This window comes from Peromyscus maniculatus, chromosome 8, assembly GCF_049852395.1.
Source record: "Peromyscus maniculatus bairdii isolate BWxNUB_F1_BW_parent chromosome 8, HU_Pman_BW_mat_3.1, whole genome shotgun sequence".
Lineage (NCBI taxonomy): Eukaryota > Metazoa > Chordata > Mammalia > Rodentia > Cricetidae > Peromyscus > Peromyscus maniculatus.
In genome coordinates this window covers 80,830,876-80,850,562 of record NC_134859.1, presented here as the reverse complement: position 1 = coordinate 80,850,562, position 19,687 = coordinate 80,830,876, and the positions used below count along the sequence as shown (strand labels likewise).

The 19,687-nt window shown below is 41.0% G+C and overlaps 1 protein-coding gene across 38 annotated transcripts in view; it reads right to left on the bottom strand.

Moving 5' to 3' along the window:
* The window catches only part of Mbtd1 (mbt domain containing 1), a 65,302-nt gene that overhangs the window by 43,820 nt on the left and 1,795 nt on the right, over positions 1–19,687 (bottom strand). For 5 of the 38 annotated variants that reach the window (XM_076543151.1, XM_076543146.1, XM_076543134.1 and 2 more), the window contains exon 1: positions 14,481–14,530. The exons of 7 other annotated variants lie outside the window; for them this stretch is intronic. In XM_076543151.1, coding sequence (XP_076399266.1) covers positions 14,481–14,500 — 20 coding nt within the window. In that variant the 5' untranslated portion in view covers positions 14,501–14,530. Of the gene's footprint in view, positions 1–12,676; positions 12,698–14,480; positions 14,531–18,373; positions 18,435–18,724; positions 18,834–19,027; positions 19,259–19,355; positions 19,670–19,687 lie in introns of those variants that run through there. 26 more of the 38 variants (XM_016008470.3, XM_076543137.1, XM_076543150.1 and 23 more) reach the window with 18 other exon arrangements.

Genomic DNA, 19,687 nt, shown 5'->3' with positions numbered 1-19,687 from the left:
ATAAATGGTGCCATGGACTGAGAGATGGAGTAGTTGTGTGGCAACAGAGTAACAAAGATGGGGCTGGTAACATATTCAGTGGTGATTCACCCTCAGCGAAGTGTTGCATAGCACTTTCTTCTGGAGATAAGGTCTTCCTTTTGGGAAGGAAGCCTGTTAACATACAGGATGTTCTAAAGGGGAGGTAAAATGTCATCTTTTAGGGAAACTCCTTAAACTCAGGAAGTAAGCAACTCAAAGGCTGCAGGAAGTCTCTGAAACTGACCAGATACACTAGATGCCCACTCCCTAAGCATTTAAGTACTAAGGATTGCCCAGAGACTTTGTCTGGAAGAGGGAAGAGACCAGCTAAGCTACATGTAGGCTGTGCAGTGCGCTCCAGTTTCCAGCTTTTGTGAGCTGTCACCCATATTGGGGTGTGTTTTGGTGATGCAGCTGTCTGTGAGTCATTTCTGTTCCTATAAGTAACCCCAATAAAGCTGACTGACTCACCAAGTTGGAATCTGGTGGTACCCTTACTTTGGTTTGTCACCAGTTCCTATCTGAGGTAAGAAGACATTTGCTCATGTCTCCCCAGGAACAGTGTCACACAACATGAGGTAAGACCCTGAGGTCACTAAGAATGACCCCTGAATATCTGCTGTTGGAACAGGCACAGGAAGGGTCAGGATAAAAGACTGAGTTGGGCATGGTGGCTCATGCTTTAATCCCAGCATCGGGAGGAGGGTGGGATGCAATGTGGCATTTGAGTGTGAGAGTGTGTGTGAGTGATTGAAGAGGCAAATGGATCTCCCTGTAGTTGAGGTCAGCCTGGTCTCCACAGTGAGTTACAAGACAGCCAGGGTTATATATTAGAGAACTCTGTGCAAAACTAAAACTAAAAGATAAAAGATTTGGGGCTCTAATAACCTAGATACACTGACAGTGTGGCTATGCCTAGCATGAGTGGAATGGCGACAACTGACAGGGGGATTTGTAGTCAGATCAAAGCAGTCCTTTTGGGCTAACTCAGATCAGGATTGTTCTTCCCCACAGGGCCAAGAGAAGGCAAGATACAAATGATTTACCACAGTATCTGCAGTATCTTGTTGACAATGTTAGCTAATACCAGCTAGACTCCGAATCTCTAGTAAATTCATACAGCCTACTTTGATGCAGAAATATCCATGAAGACTCGACATGGGGGCTGGTGAGATGGCTCAGTGCTTGTAGCACAAGCCTAAGAACCTGACTTTAGTCCATGGACACCATGGTGGAAAAAGAGAAAATTGTTCTGTGATCTCCACATGTGCCATGGTATGTGCACACTATATACACAAATAGAACAATAATAAAAGATTTCACATAGCCTTTAAACCTAGCACTAGCAGTCTGTGAGTTCGAGGCCAGCCTGAGTTACAGGACAGGCAGGGAGAAACCCTGTCTCAAATAAACAATGACAAAAACGAAACAATCCCCTCAAACAAAAATCACCCCTTGCAAAAGTCACCCAAACAAAAAATTACTCCCCCCAAATAAAGACTCCCAAAGTTTTCCATATATGCTTGCCTGTACTACACAGCTAGTTCATTGAGCAAGTAATACACATCAACTCAAGATAGCTTATTCTAACACTACTTTCAGAAAGTATTACCTTGAAGTTTCAAGGGATTATGATTCCAAATGGCCGAGTTTTTAATAATTATAGGCTATTAAAATTTTTTAAGAGTTCATGCCAGACATGGTGGCATATACCTTGCTCTAGTTTGCCTTCTGTTGCTGTGATAAATACTATGACTAAAAGCAACTTGGAGAGGAAGGGTTTACTTCATCTCACATTTGAAGTAACAGCTCATCACTGAGAAATGAGGGTAGGAACTCAAAGTTAGAACTGAAGCAGAAGTTGTGGAGAAACACTCCTTACTGGCCTGATCCACTAGCTTTCTCCCCACCCCTGCAATGGGCTGGGCCCTCCTGTATCAATTAGTGATTAAAAAATGCCATCAGGCCAATCTGACTAGAGCAATTCTTCAACTGAAGTTCCTTTTCCCAAGGTGACTCTAGGCTTGCCAAGTTGACAATAAAAGCTACCCAGCACACATCTGTAATCCCAACACTGCAGCAGGCTGAGGCAGGAAGATCACAAGTTCAAGGTTAGCATCTGCTACATAAAGTACCATGATCATTAAGGAATTTTTTCTTGTGCTTTTATAAGGTCTTTTAGAACCGTTAATATGCTTTGGACATTATTAAAAAGGAATATATAGTATGCAGTAAATTTATCCCGAAGGGCTCATGTTCTAGAGGAATGTTCTGTGATTTTTCTTATGGTCCTACTACACACAGAAAAGATGTTTATAAATATGTGAGAGAGTAATTCCCTGGACACACCCAGGCTGAGAAATCTGGCTATGCCAACACAAACATACCATATGAATATTTGACATATTTGTAACCTAAAATTTTTTTAATTATTTTTAGTTATTAAGTATATTGTGTGAGGGTAGGTGCCATGGAGGCCAAAAGATTTCCTATCTACTAGAGCTGAGATTACAGGTGGTTGCGACCTGAACTTTGATCTTTTCCAAGTGTAGCAAGTGTTCTTAATTGTTGAGCCATCTCTGTAACCCAGTATCATCATAATTTATGTCACACTTCTTGGGAAGCTATATTCATAGGAAGAGTTGTTCTCTAAGTACCTTTTCATTAAGGTAGTGCTGTGGTATGTTCTGTATGTTAAATGTGTTGCTCTGATTGGTTAATAAATAAAACACTGATTGGCCAGTAGCCAGGCAGGAAGTATAGGCGGGACAAGTAGAGAGGAGAATGCTGGGAAAAGGAAGGCTGAGAGAGAGCTGCCAGCCACTGCCATAAGATGTTAAGATACAGGTAAGCCACGAGCCACGTGGCAAAGTATAGACTAATAGAAATGGGTTAATTTAAGATATAAGAACAGTTAGCAAGAAGCCTGCCATGGCCATACAGTTTATAAATAATATAAGTATCTATGTGTTTCCTTGGTTGGGTCTAAGCGGCTATGGGACTGGCGGGTGGAGAGATTTGTCCTGACCGTGGTCCAGGCAGGACCAGAAAAACTCTAGCTACAAGGTAGTCTATTGGTGAATTTACATATAGGATATAACAGCTTTACTCTATGTAAATTACCTTGTTTATTAAGAAGGCAGCTGTATTAATTAGTCAATGAAAGAACTAATGGGAAAAAGAATCTTGACTTCATGCAAAGAGGACCTACAAAGGAGTCTTCTCTATGCATTCTGAGTGGACAGATTTTTTTTTTTTTTTTTTTAAAATGAGGCAGGGTCTCTCTATTTAGCACTGGCAGTCCTGGAACTCACTATGTAGACCAGGCTGGCTTTGAACTCACAAAGATCCACCAGCCTCTGCCTCGCAAGTGCTGGGATTAAAGGCGTGTGCTACCACGTCCAGCTTTTAAAAAAATTATTTTTATTTTGTTTTTTTGTATATATGGTATTATTCTATTATTTTTTGTGTCTATATGAGTGTTTTGCCTGCCTGTATTAGACATACATGCACCACACGCATGCCAAGTACCTGTGGAGTCCAGAAGAAGGCAATGGATTCCCTGTAGCTGGAGTTACGGATGGCTGGATGCTGGGAACTGAACCTAGGTCCGCTGGAAGAGCAACCGGTGCTCTTAACAACTAAGCCATCTCTCCACCCACAGAATTTCTTTTCTTTTCCTTTTTTAAAAAATAACATAGGCCTATTCTGCTAAGTCTGAGTAATTTTCTCTATTTTCTATTGTCTGAAAATTCCCCAAGGCAAAAAGTGGTGGCAGTCTACCAGTACCTCCAAAGCTAAAATTACTGTACATGTTATCAGGTGACAATGATCTACAATTCAGGTCGTTGGTATTTTCAGATTTGTCAAATATTACCAAAAAAACCAAGTATCAGACATGCAACCACCAACTATCAGCAGAAACAAAATGCAAGTCAGAAGAGGTTATTAAATCCCCTGAAACTGGAATTACAGGCAGCTATAAGCCATCAAGTGGGTACTAGTTAACTGAATCCGGTCCTCTACAAGAACAGTGCTCTTAACTCCAGAGTGGACAAGTTCAACCAGGGCCAGTGAGTCAGTCACCAAGCCTGACCACCTGAAAATAGACTCTCAGGACTGAGAGCATTGGAAGGAGAGAGCAACTCCTGTAGATTGTCCTCCGATTTCCAGACAGAGGCATGTATCCCACGTCACCCTTCCCCCTGAAGAGTTCAAGACAGGATCCAAAATCCAATGAACAGATACAATCAAAAATGAATCAGATGGACAAAATTGCTTAAGGCCATAATAATCCTCCTCCCTAAGGACAAAGTACCATTTCTGTACTCTAAAAGGGTATGCAAGCCCAGCCTAATCTATACCACATGAAAAGACAGGTAGAAAACTAGAAATTGAAATGCAAAAATACTTACAATACTATCAAAAGTTATGAAATACTTGGGGATAAATGTTGCAGAAGAGACAGGAATCTTAAAAATGAGAAAATAGTGCCAACAAAATAAAGACTTAAATGGAGAGGAGGATCATGTTCATGAACTAGAATTACTATTGTTAAAAGGCCAATTGTTTTTCTTTTGGATTTTTGAGACAAGGTCATGCTTGGTAGACCAGGAACTCCTCCTACCTCAGCCTCCTGAGTGCTAGGACTACAGGCTAAGCTCCCATATCTTGCACTAAAATGTCAGTTCTTTCAAAACTGAATTACATATTTAAAAGTGTAATCATAATCTTACTAGACTGATAGAAACTGACAACCTCATTACATTATAATGCTACAGTAATGTAGACAGTGGGATTTTGCCATGACCACAGACTGAGAGATCAATAAAGTAGAATAATCCAGAAATAGGCATAAAGTCAATGAAAACAAGATACTTTTATTCATATTCCATATTCAGCTACATGCTGGAAGTTGTTGATATACACAACATTTAAAATAAAATAATAGTTAATAGAATAAGACTAAGACAATCACAAACTGGGAGGAAATATTTGCAAATCATGTACTAGATAAGGATTTGTACTTAGATAACAGCAGCAACAAGTATTCAAGTGCTTACCTAATATGTACAAGGCCTAGGTTTGGTCCCCCACATTGCATGTAACACTGAGGTGAAGTCAGGAGGATAAGGAGGAGTTCAAGGTCATCCTGGGCTACAACCCAATTTGAGGCCATCCTGGACTAAATGAGACCCTACCTCAAGAACAAAACAAACACCCCTATCCCCAATCTCCTCAATGATTGCCTGGTGTGGTGACATTAAGCCTGTATCCCAGCTACTTGAGAGGCCAAGACAGAGCACTCCAAGTCGGAAGACAGCTTGGGCAATTTACCAAGACTTTGTCTTACATAAAAGAATTAAAAAAAAAAAAAAAAAAGACTGATAATATAGTTACATGGTAGAGCACTTGCCTAGATTGTACTTCACCCTACCTAGCAGTGAAAAAACAAACAAACAAACAAACAAAAAACCAAAACCAAACAAAACACAAACCGAAACATAAACAGTGTGGTGACACTACCAGAACTTACATTAGAGGCATCAGGAATTCAAGGTCACCCTCTGCTAAAAAATGAATTCCAGGTCAGTCGGCCTACGGTACAAGCAACCTTATCTAAGACAACAAAACAAAACAAACACATTCCCAAAACAATGAAAGAAAAAACAAAATCACTTTAGTGACTAAAACAATCCATTTTAAAAATGAGGCAAAATACTTAACAGACATTTCAAAGATACTCAGATGGCAAATAAAGACATGAAAAGCAGCTTAATATTTTTAGCTATTGTAAAAAGTAAATTAAAACCATGAGAATGACTGGCTGGATGGTGGAAGCCTGTAATCCCAGCATTTATGCCTTTAAACCCAACACTGAAGAGGCAGAGGAAGAACAGTGTTTGAAGCCAGTTTGGACTACATAGCAAGATTCTGTGTGGAAGCAGCTAGAGGTATGGATCAGTGGTTAAAAGCACTGGCTACTCTTGAAGATGGATCTGGGTTCGATTCTTAGAACCCACCAGGTAGTTTGTAGCCACCTGTAACTCCAGTTGTAGGGGATCTGATGTCTTTTCTGATCTCCTTCGGCACCAAGGATGCGCGCGCGCGCGCGCGCACACACACACACACACACACACACACAGGCAAAACATACATAAAATGAACAAATTGACTTAATTCCTGTAGAGGCAGGTGGATCTCTGAGTTTAAGGGCAGCATGGCCTATACAGCAAGTTCCAGGGCAGATGGGGCTACACAAAAAAACTCTTGTCTTGAAAAGCCAAAAACCAAAAACCAAGGAAAAAAATTCTCTCTCAAAAAACAAAAAATAGATGGAAATTGTTCCCTAGTTGGTAAAGTGCTTGCTTAGGAAGACTGAAGCCCTGGGTTTGTCTGATCCTCAGCAAAGCATAAACTGGGTGTTGTGTCACATGTCTGTAATCCCATCATTTGGGAGGCAAAGATGTTCACCATCATCCTAAGGATGAATCACAGCATCTCTTGAAGAACCACCACCACCTTCACTCCTGAGCCCCTTCAGAAATCTATACACACATATACATAATACAGAAGTATATACAGGCACATTTAAGAAAATTGTGAATCCACACCTTTACTTCCTAATCTACTCCCCCAAAGCCTTTTCTTTCTCTTTCCAGTCTGTATGTATTTTTCTTCCCAAGTGTCCCTAGACAAAAATCAATGTACTCATTCAAGCCCTTTACTTAGTATGTGTGTGGTATATGCATATGCTTTTGTGTATGTTTGTGAATATGCATGTATCAGAGGTCAACTTCTGCTGTCTTCCTCATTCCCTTTCCATCCTATTTGTTGAGATGTGATCTCTCACTGACCTGGAGCTCACTGATTCAGGTAAAGTGGCTGTCCAGAGGGCTCCAGGAATCTGCCCATTTGACATGCTACCTTTACTTTTTGGGTAATTCTTTCCTTTCTAGCATATTAACAATCCCAGGCTTGCTTTACATTGACAGTGCACTTCAGCTCTAAAATCAATTTCTTTAGGGAATTCTACCTCTTTAGTGGTCAGCATTAAACCAGCATCTCCTATCTCAACATAGGATAGCTTTATACTGTTTCCCCCCTTTTTTGGAAATAGGGTCTTCCTATATAGTCCTGAAACTCATTATGTAGATCCAGATGAGATTGGGTGCATTCAGAGTGGTATGGCCGTAGACCATTATGTAGATCCAAGCTGGCCTTGAACTCAAAGATCTGCCTGCTTCCCTAGGGCTGGGATCAAAGGCAGTCACCATCAACCAGACCTTCATACTTTCTTTTGTTTATCCATCTTTTGACCTTTCTCTTTTGAATTTTTAGTCAAAAACTTTTCCCCCCAAAGTTGTCTATAGTTAGTATGGATTTATCTACAAATTTTGGTTTTGCTTATGGAACTTTTTAGCATGCAATTAAAAAAAAAAAAAAATCTGATTAACCCCAGCACTCAGAAGGCAGAAATAGGCAGATTTCCTGAGTTCAAGGCCAGCTTGGTCTACATAGTGAGTCAAAGTTGCAAAGTGAGACCTTCTCTTGGTGGGTGGTGTGATAAAATGTACCAAGTTACTTATTTTTTTATTACTGAAGATTAAACTTAGGGTCTTGGGCATGGTGAGCAGAGTATTTTAGCAGAGTATGCACTCACTAAGGACTAGCATTTCCTTCCATTGACCTCTATGAGTCAACATCAGAAAAATCTCCCTAAATTGCAACACAGAAAAATGCACCTCTATTTTCTCCCCGTGTTTGTACGGCTTGTTTCTGTTTTTAAGTCTCTGAGCCATTTAGACTTCATTCTCATGAGTGGTGTAGAAGGATCTAACATCTGTTTTTAAATGGCTACCTAGCTGCTGTAACATCATTTATTAAATCTTACCTCTGATTTGAAATACCACTTAAAGTACTATGTTTCTACCATGTACTTCTGTGTGTTCTGAACTTCACCCTAGTCATTTGTCACTAATGACAGGGATATATTCTGGAAATTCCAACATAGGTCCACTCACTCCCTCAGAGTTAATAGTTAGTTCAACTCTGGGCAAGCCTGCCTTTCCAACATTTAAAAAAAAATTTGTTTTGTATTTTGTTTTTTCTGTTTTGTTTTTTTGAGATAGGGTCTCTCTGTGTAACAGCTCTTGCTGTCCTGGAACTCACCTGTAGACCAGGCTGGCCTCGAACTCAGAGATCCACTTGTCTCGCCTCCCAAGAGCTGGGATTAAAGGTATGCACCACCACCGCCCCGATTCAACATTTAAAACCTTTTTATTCAGTTTTCATCATCACGGTGCCTAAGAATATGCTTCTGTTTCATCTTCCACTTAGGTCATTGAGTTTCTCCATCCCTGATACCAGGCTTTTCTTGAATTTGGTGTTGCTGCCTTCAATACAAAAGATTCTCAAGCTTTTAATTATAGAACAGGTCATGTCTGAATGGCGAGCTTTACACCACCATTCATTTTTTTACTTTTGTGCTCCTGAATCACTTTTTTGTTTCCAGGTCTATCATTCTTTCTTTTTCCCCCCTCAAGATAGGGTTTCTCTGTGTAGCCCTGGCTGTTTTGGAATTCTCTCTGTAGACCAGGCTGTCCCTGAACTTAAAGAGATCTGCCTGCCTCTGTGTCTCAGAGTGTGGGGATTAAAGGAGTGTGTTACCATCGCCCGACAGGTCCACCATCCTTCAAACACCACCACCACCACCACCACCACCACCAAACAAAATACCCTGAGACAGGCATACAACTTCTCTGGCCTCAATCTCTGGGACCAGGTTCTTTGCTCAATATACCTGTTGTTATACTTTTTCACTTTGGCTTGATTTGGCTTACTTTGTTGGTAGACAAACTTATTATGGGGGTGGGGAGAAAACTTATTAGGAATATAAAATGGCACAATGCAAAACAGTTTCCTAAAGCTAAATCTATGCATGTAACCCTCCCACTCCTAGGTATTTAACACACATGAGAAAAAAGAGTTTATCAAAATGTCCATATAAAAACACACAGAAATGGTCTAACAGTCCCACCACAGAGAATCTAATTAACAATCCCCAGTACGCAAAGAGTACAAAACACAAATCTGAAACCTTAACTAACTATCAAGCACTATGTACTATATACACTGACATGTGCCACTTTGCTAGGACTAGCGGCATAGGTTTGTTGGTACCAACATTACGAGAAGCACACAGTGCTGTGTTATACTGTTTCAGCTACAGCTGTGGTATCACCAGGCAAGAGGAATTTTTCAGCGGCATATAATCTCATGGGACTACTGTTGTACATGTAGTTAATTGACTGAAACATTGTTATGGTACACATGACCGTGTTTCATCAGTCTTTCATGTGGCAAGGTTCTGTCTTTATAATTTTAGAAGCTTTCTAGCATATTTTGATGTTTGTTAAGTCTAAACCCACCTCTGAGATCCTAATTTTTTTTCCTTTTGATTTTTTGAGATAGGGTTTCTCTGTGTTGCCCTGGCTGTCCTGGAAGTCTCTGTAGCCCAAGCTGGTCTTGAACTCACAGAGATCCACCTGCCTCTGTCTGCTGGGATTCAAGTGCACCACCACACCTTACCTGCTCTTGTTTTTGACAAGGGGTCTTGTCTTGTCAGTCCAGGCTGGTTTTGAATTACTATGTGGTCGAGGATGAACTCTTATCTTTGCCTCTGGCTAATAAGTATATACCATGCCTAGCACAGTTCTGTCAATAACTGAATATTTTTACAGTGCATGGACATTCATTATTTTATAGTCTATCTTGTCCAATTCTTTTAAGATAGTTTTGCCATTGCTTTTCTAGGGCTTTTCATATTAAACAATCACATTACCACAAAAGAAACTTTTATTTCTTCTTTCTCCATTATTACACCTCTATTTCTCCCTTTCTGTTTATGGGCTCATCCTTTCAATATACGATTAAACAACAGAGATAGTGAGGACACTTACTTTGCTCTTTATCATTCTTATTAAATGCTCTGTATCTATTCCTATTAAAATGCTGGTTTTAAGATTAAGGTGCATATTTATTTGTTTTAGTCAGTGTCTCTACATAGCTGAGGCTGGCTTTGAACTCTCAATCCTCCCATGCAACCAAGTACTGGATTAACAAGCATGTATTCTCATGAGTCTGACTATTTCTCTAGTATTTAGAGACTACTTCATGATTTTCTATAGACAAAAGTAGTTAGACACTGAATACTAGGTAAGGTGCACATTTATTAAGACAAAATGTTAATGAAAATCACGTATGGATCCATTCTGGTTTTTTCAATGTTTCTAATAAAAAAAGGTGTTTATAGGCCTTTGCAGGATTGGTAACTTTTCTCTTTAGACCTAGTATTAGATTAAGTTACATAAATTTCCAATCATCTTTGTATCTATAGAGTAAGTTCACCTAGTTAAGATGCAATTTCCTTAAAAACCAGAGACCACATATTCAAGGTTTACAATCATATTCCTGTCTTATCTGCACTTTTCATTTCTTTGTGCTATCTTTATCAGTTTAGAAGTTATATATTATTACTGCATTATAAAAACAATCATGTTTTTCTTCATTTTGTATATTAATGTATCATTGGGAATACTATTTCCCACCTTTGTATTTATTTTGTTCTTATTTGAGCTAGAAGTTTATTTTTATTGATGTGTTCAGGGTTACCAATGTTCCTCTCTTCCCTGCTCTGAAGTGCATCCCACAGATTAGGATTATTATAATTTCATTAGCACTTTCTACAAATTTAAGTATGGAGAGAGCAAGATGGCTTAGTGGGTCAAAGAGTTTGCAATGCAAGCCTGATGGCCCGAGTTTGACAGCTGAGTTCCGGGTAAAGGTAGAAGGAGAGAACGGACTTCACAAAGTTATCCCCCGATAACTTTGTACACATTTGTGAATATGCATGTGCATAAACATACAAGGAATTTAATTTTAAAAAATTGTAATTTGTAGCTGGGCATGGTGGCACACACCTTTAATCCCAGCACTTGAGAGACAGAGGCAGGTGGATCTCTGTGAGTTTGAGGCCAGCCTGGTCTACAAAGTGAGTTCCAGAACAGCCGGGGCTGTTACCTAGAGAAACCTTGTCTGAAAAATCCAAAACCAAACCAAACCAAACCAAACCACAACAAAAAAATTGCAATTTGTATTTCCCTCTAAACCCCCATGAAGCCTTTTATTAATGAAAGACACACTTTTGAATGTATATTAAGATTTAAGACTTTCCTGTCAAATCTGAAAAGCTCTCATGTACCTTTCCTATCAATTCCTATTTTTGTTCCAGAGTTCTGTTTTTATAAATGCAAGTTGAGAATTTTTTATCTTTTTTTTTTTTTTTGTTTGTTTGAGACAGGGTTTCTCTGTGTAACCCTGGTCATCCTGGAACTTCTCTGTAGACCAGTGTGGCCTTGAACTCATTTGCCTGCCTCTGCCTCTGGAGTGATGGAATTAAAGGATACCTTGCCTGGAGGGTATCCTTTATCTTAAATGCCTTAGACAAAAGTTTCAATTTCCCAAATGGAATATATCATATGGTATAGGTTAAATATCTTTATTTACAATGCTTGGGAGTACAAAAATTTCAAGTACAAAAAATGAGTTTTCTTGTGGAGAGACCCAGAGACCCAAATCTAAGCATAGAAAAATTAATATATGTCCCATATACATAAAAGTACTTAAAAATCATTTGTCTTTTGAGATGTTTTCATTCTGTAGTATTTCAGTCCTCTTGCCTCAGAGTTCCTAATGTTGGCATTACAGGTGTGAGTCACCATATCTGGCTTATATTATTATTATTATAATATAGGGTCCCATTAAATTATCGAGGCAGGCCCTAAACTCATTTTGTAGGTCAGGCAGGCATTGAACTCATTTGGGATTACAGGCCTGATTTTTTTTTTTTTTCTTTTTTTGCTTCACGTATGGTTTCACTCTGTAGTTTAGGTTGGTCTTGACCTTGGGCCAATCTTCCTAGCATTTGGGTGTGAATACCACACCTAGATTATTTACCACCTCACCTCTGTAAGACAAAGTCTGATTACTTAGTTAAAGCTGGACTTTAAATCCCCCACCTTAGCCTTCAGAGTGTTGGTATTACAGCTGAGTATCACCATGCACCTGTCTTTACAGAGAAGTAATCTTATTTTTACCGCACTTACGGTTTTTCTGTTTTTGAGACGGGTCTCACTATATAGTCTTGTCTGACCTGGAACTTGGTATGTAGATCAGGCAGGCCACAAACTTCCAAGGATCCTCCTGCCTCTGCCTTCTAAGTGCTGGGATTAAAGATATATGCTAACATTCCTGGCCCTCCTTTTTAAAAATTTATTTTTATTTTATTTTATGAGTATTTTGTTTGCATGTATGTCTGTGTACTCCTGGAGCCACTATGTAGGTGCTGGGAACCAAACCTGGGTCCCCTGAAGAGCAGCCAGTGCTCCTAAGTGGTAAGCCGTTTCTTCATCTCCTGCACCTGTTCTGACTGTGGACTATCACTTCAGGTCAGCTCAAATTTTCTACCTGTGTGGTGTCGTATGGTCCTCAAAACATTTTGAATTTGAGATACTTTGGCCTTTATAGATTTTTTTCAGGGAAGGTCAACCTGTATTTAAGATTTAAGAGCTGGGCACTGGCAGTGCATACCTACCTGTAAGCCCAACACTCCAGAGACTGAGACAGGAGACCGAAATACAAGGTCATCTTAGGTTACACAGAAATCCTGTCTCAAGGAAAAGATTGGAAAGTATGAACATTTCTGTGCCTAATTTCTTTCAATCAGCATGGCATATTTGAGTCCCATCTGTTACTACATCTACAAATGGTCCATTGCCTTTTACTACTAAGCAGTATTCCACTTTATCCTTGTATTAGTTGATCTTCTCTCCATCCAGATTTGACTATGAATAACAATGTCATTAAGTTTTTGTACAAGGAACAAACATGATGCATCTCTTTATGGTGATTTCTTCTAAGATCACCCCCTAAGAATGGCAGAAACTGATAGTTCTGAACACTGTGTAGACATCATGTACTCTTATACAGTAAGTACCTAAAATGAAGTTTAATTTATATACTAGGTACACATTATCTAACACTAATGAAAGTTATGTGAATGTACTTTCACAAAATCTTACTGAGCTTAGTCTTCTAGTGATGACACAATGCCTACACAATGGGATCAAGAGTGGGATGATACAGATCTAGGTTGTTATGGACATAAAGGTATTTTAACACAGTCTGTGACACCTTGACAGTTAACCTGATATTCAAGATGGATAAGAAGTAATGGTTGGATATGGAGTATGCAAAGCATGGATTAAGTTGGACAAAGACTAATTCATGATCTAGACATAACTACCTGAGAGGGTGTGAGATATTAGATGTTTTCTCAAATCTTTCTTTTGAGAGAGGATTTCTCTGCATAGCCCTGGCTGTACTGGATCTTTGTAGACCAGGCTGGCCTCAAACTCACAGAGATCCACCTACCAATCCTCCTGAGTGCTGGGATTAAAGGCGTGTGCCACCACTGCCCTGCTATTTTTCTCAAATCTTAAACTTGTGTGAGCTTATAAAGTTCAGACGAGAACTCAAGAGATGACCGATTTAGGAGCTAGGAAGCTACTCCTGCTGGCCTCTGTCTCATTACACCACCAGGATCAAATGCATAGTCTGGTTAGTGATTAGGTCCAAATTTCTACATTTTTGAGTCCAATTTCTGGTTCGATCAGTATTACAAATCTGGATGCCACAATCACTTGATCTCACTTTCCTCCTTTTCTACTACAAAGGAAGGATGTGTGATAAAACATCTTACAAATGGGCTTTTAGTTCTTCAGGAAAACAACTAAGTATAAACCTGAAATACTAATTGCAAGCACCAGCATTTAGCTACACCCCTGGTGCATTCATTTTTTAAAAATATATTTGGAATAGGCTGCTCAAAGGCATGTATGAGATGGATAGAGAGAAACTTGTCACCAAGCTTGATGACCTGAGTTCGATCTCAGGGACCTGGATGATGGAAGACTGCAAGCTGTTTTCTGACCTCTACACATAATACAAATACAAACACATAATAAATAAATAAATAAAAAAAAATGGAATTAAAAGCCATGTAATTACCGAATAGAAGCTAACCAATACCAAGTTAGAGACATACATGTATATAAGGGGTATCTCTCCTTATATGTGTAATAGTTTCACAGATTAAAAATTTTAAAGTCTGAAAGTAAATTAATAGGTATTAGCCTATAAATTACAATGCCAAATACTAGAAAATACAAAAATCTACTAGACTTGGTGTGTCTGCTCTTTGACTAGACTACAAAGTATGGTCAAATAATTGAGCTATAATGCTTTAAATAAACTATTACATACAAGTAGCTTTACAATATGAGTGGCAATTATACAGTGAAAAGGAGATCTGGGAAGACACTGACAAAACTACTCACTTTTTAAGTGCAGTGATCATCACATCTCTGGGTGGAGGCTTACAGAAACCCTATGAAAAGATTAAGACTTGATTCTCACCCCATATTTCAGATGAAGAGAACAAAGCTCTAAGAGTAGGCAATCTGCCCTAAGAATAAAACAACAAAGTCAGAGCGAGAGCAAAGCTAGCTTATCCACTTTGTACTTCTACTACACTAAATTCTGAATTAACACTCAAGTCAGAGTGAAAAGCAGAAAGGAGTTCAAAACTAAACTTAAGTGTTTCCCTAACTAATTTGGTAAGAAAAACTTCCTGGGACACACATTAAACAGATTCTTGGCAGGGTTTGGTGCACATACCTAAAACCCTAGCAATTTGAAAGTTGAGGCAAATACAAGTTCAAAGACAGCCTGGGTTATGAAACGAGACTTTGTCTCAAGAAACCAAACTGGGCTGGGAAGATGGCGGAGTGCTTGCTGCCCAACACCAGGACCCAAGTTCGGATTCTCCTGCACCACATAAAAGAGGGGAAGATGGGCAGATCCCTGAGGTCTTTAGTTAGAGACCCTGTCTCAGAAAGTAAGCGGAGAACAATAATTAAGAAGAAAACACCTACTGCCAACCTTTGGCTTCCACATACATGCATGCCTGTGAGACACACACACACACACACACACACACACACACACACACACACACACACACACACACACCACTTCCAGGAAAGGGGTGTTTTTAACTAGTGTCTTCAAGAGATGAGCCCAGTGATTACATTGTTCTAATTCCTGCATGTCCAATTTGGAGAGATATGGCTGTTTAAGTCGACATCAAGTAAAAACAGTATGATAAAATACTGAATGTTTTCTCCCATTAGCTACATTTTAAGAGCTTACTAGCCAGGGGCTGGTGGCTTCCATAACGGCTAGCACAGGTAACAGGCATTTCCATCACTGCAAAAAGTTCTATTAGATATCAACAAATGATTCTATACCAATCCTTCAACTATGAGGAGAAAAATCAAGACATCTGATGCCATCCCACAAGGCCATGGTTCCTCGACAGTGGCAAAAGTGCAACTCAAGCCTCTACTGACAGGGTTCCCCTGACTATCACTGCACCCTTTTCTTACATTCAGGGTTTATTCAAGCAGAATTATAGCCTTTTAACTTTATAGCCTTTTGCTTTTTAGCAAAGCCAGAAGAGAAATTGTAAATTAATGGGAGGATCCTTAATAAAAAAGATTAAGAAATAGTAAGCTCTTGGCTGGGGATGGAGTGTCAGTTGATAACAGTGCTCAGCACACAGGAAGTTCCGGGTTCACTCATCATCACCGCATTAAGCTGGATATGGTGGTACACGTTTATGAACCATAGTGAGTTGCAGGCCTGGAAGCAATCCTTGAGACCCTACCTCAAAACAAAAACTCCACAATAATCTAAAAGTAAAACATGCACCTTTAGTAATAAAAGTTACCTGGGACCATTAAGGATATCCTATTAAGGAACTGTTAGAAGATAAATCTAAGCTTATACTTAAAATCATTTCTGTCTTTATGATTTTTCCTGTCATGTATTTGAAACCCTGAGATTAAAAACAACATGGTTGGGGATTTAGCTCAGTGGTAGAGTGCTTGCCTAGCAAGCGCAAGGCCCTAGGTTCGATCCTCAGCTCCAGAAAAACAAACAAACAAAAAACCAACTTACTGTCTTAGAATTTTAATGTGGAAGGTTAAATCTTCGGTTGTTTTTTATGAAATGAGGGGGGTGGTTTACTATATAGCCCAAGTAAAGCTGTATACTCTGTCCATTGGGCGGTGGGATTAAGAGGCAAACATCACTATGACTAGCTTAGATAGACATGAAAACAATTTTAAAGATGAAAAGGTGAGAAATAAGGAGCAATTCCAAACAATAACTTCTCTAATTTTAAAATATGGTTATTCAGATTACCCCTGGCTTTCAGTAATTTAGTACTCTAATGCATATGACATGAATACACTGTTTTTACTCATAAACTATAATTATGCTTTGTTTCAACACAATTTAAAATAATTTGCTTTGTTTTTATTTACAAAAGTAACTAAGGGACAAGGAGGAGCATCTACGGGTATCTGGGAAGACTGAGGTGGTAAGATCCATGTATAGTCAGCCATAACAATACAGTAATGCCCTCTTTAAAAAAACCAGTTGTTCCTGTCTAGTATGTTCAGAATGCAAATGCTTCCAAAGTCAGTCAAATTATGTCATGACAGTTCATGTTGAAAGTTAGTAGGAAAAAAACTTGGAACTCCATACTGAATCAAATTTTGAAGACGTGAGTAAAGAGCTCTGTAAATTTTCACAGCTAGGATTCAAATCTACATTAAACTCTAGTGATTAGCCCTGAGGGAAGAAAATACTGTATGCTGAGGTTCACATCAAGTTACAAAATGGTTAAAAACCTTGCGGTGGTGGCTCTCGCCTTTAATCCCAGTCCTCGGGAGGCAGAGCCAGGCGGATCTCTGTGAGTTCGAGGCCAGCCTGGGCTACCAAGTGAGTTCCAGGAAAGGCGCAAAGCTACACAGAGAAACCCTGTCTCGAAAAACCAAAACCAAAACCAAACAAACAAACAAACAAACAAAAAAAAAAACCCACCTTGGCTCACCAGAAGACATTATGAACAGATACTTATTCAAGACAGCTTTTGCCCTAATCTGCAAAGCATTTGCAATCTTTGAACATGGGGTTCTATATAAATAGAAGCTACTTGTAATTCAGAGAAGGTGGTGCAAAAACCAGCTATTTTCTTTCTAAATGCTCTTTGGTGTTGAGGGAAACAGTCTGAAACACACAAGAGCAAAGCAACAGTCTCTATCATAGGTTGGGAAACAGGAAAAAGTTTGCTTTAACAGTATCAGGAGCTACTGGGAGTTAAGCACATCAGTGGGTGCCAATATGTATTTGCAAGTGAACTACTAAGTGACAGATTCTGGTGCATATTAATGTAGAGAGGATTAAAAATACTGACAACTCAAAAGTAAACATTGAAGTGTTATCAACATTTTAAATCTCATATAAGAGAATTGTTAGGAGAAAGAAAAAAAAGATGGCTCATAGGTAAGGGTGCTTGCTGACAACCTTGATGACCTGGGTTTGATTCCTGGGTCCCCCACATGGCAGAAGGTGAGATAATGAGCTCAACCTGTCTGTTCTCTGACCTACACGCACACAATGTAGCATGCTCTACTTCATAAATAATGTTAAAAACAACAACAACAAACAAACAAACCAGCATTTGTGATGCAGGGCCTTCCCTTTTTTGGAGGGAACATGGGTTTGCAAAGACCACAGTCAAATTGACGGGAAGGATTATCATTTGTCTTCCATGTATTGCCTTTATCAGCTTCAATACTATTCCTTCCCCAGGCCCAATTTTAAACATTCTTAGGAAAAGTGATTCAGGCAACAGGCAAATGTACACTAACGGTACTAAGGAAATGGCGTTAAAATTCCTAATCTCAAAGAGGAACACCAGTGAGACAGCCATGAAATCCCCACAGAGCAATTGTCTAGGTTCCCGAGGAGAGTATCAACAATCTTTGGTCATGTAAATAGCACACTTGCAACGGACCCAGCAAAGTTTTCAGTTGGCCTTCACTATCTCTTAACTCTCCCCACCCCCTTCCTCCACTTCCCTGCTCTTCTTTCCTGGCACAAAAAATATAGGCCAATGAGCAGTGGGTGGATGAGGAGGATGTGAGAACAATTTTGAGAAGTAAAAAAGGGAGCAACTTAACCAGGACATGAATGAGACTGAAGGGTCTGATAAGGGCAGACCAACAAGTATCAGGAAGCCTGAAAATAATGGAAGGAGCTTTCCTGGGCTGTAGTGTGTTATATGTATGTAGGTTTAAGTAGAGGTCAGACTACCTACCACTTGTCAGAAGCTGGACAGGGGCGGCTGCTTTGGGTGACTTCTAGTGTCTCTTCCGACTCTGAAATGTTAGGATTTCTAGTTCACAAAGGAGAACGGAGGGATGATGGAAGCCCACCGACTTGGAACTCTTCTCAAGCAGCAGCCTTGGCGGCTGACTCCCCGACAGCACTCCTACGTCTTCCTCCCACACGTGCCCACCCCGCCCCCTTGCAATAGCAGCACCTCCACGTGCAAAATGCCTCACGGCACTGGCCCCACGCTAGTGGGCTCCTTCCCCTGCAAAGCCCTGAAACTCTCTGTATGCGCCTGCCCCCACACCCCAGAGAAGTGAGGACACCACTCTCCCACCCTTGGCAGCTAAAAAAGGAAAAAGTCTCCGATCCAGTCCTTCTCTTCAGCCAGAACGGGGCTGGGGAGGGGCAGAGAAAAACTTTCTTCTCTCTCTTTTTTTTTCCCCTCCCAGAAGAGTAGAGAGAACCCCCAAGTCAGAGGTTGAGGGGGGAGGGGAACCCCTTGAACGTTTAACGGCCAGCAGGGGGAGGGGAGCTCTGGAGATGGAGGGGGCGTGGGATGAAGAAACAGGCCCGCGAGCGGGGGGTCCCGGAGCTGCGGGGTTCCTGGGGCCGGGCAGCTGCAGGCGTCCCCCCCCACCTGGCACACAAAGCGGCTGCTGCGCTCGGCTCTCACCAGATCCTTTGTGTTTTCCATCAGGGCCTCATGGGTAGGGGCCGTCCGTGCTCCCCGAGGCCGCGGCGCCCCCTCCCCCCCCGAGCAGGGGGCGGGCGCCTCTCCCCGGGACTGCAGCGACTACAGGGGGGTACCCCCGGCTGGGCCCGGGCCAGTGGCGGCAGTGGCAGCCCCCGGATTTCCCCCCTTTAACTCGGGTGGCCCCAGGATATCAACAACATTAGCATAGCCCTCCCTCCCCAGCGCGCCTGCGCCGTGACCCGCGCCCCGATTGGCCCACTTCCCCACGTACCCTCCTCTCGCCCCTCCAGCGTGGGACCCTCTGCAGGCTCCGTACTCCAAGGACCGTACCAAAACCAGCAGGCGACGAGGTAACGAGGGCTCGCGGCAAGGCGTGGGGGCCCCAGAGTCAGCAGGAGGAGAAGTTTCTTCCAGCCGCTTTCATTGGCACTCCGGCCCCCGGGAGTCCCTTCCAATATGTTGCCTCTGAGAAGTTGGGCTGGGAAAATTTTCCACTCCAGTCACGCCGCTTCCCCCTACACCCGGAAGATTGGCCTTCCCAGAGGAACTCCCACACGGGGCGGGGCCGCCGAGCGGAGTGGGAGTGACGTAGCGCGCGAGCGC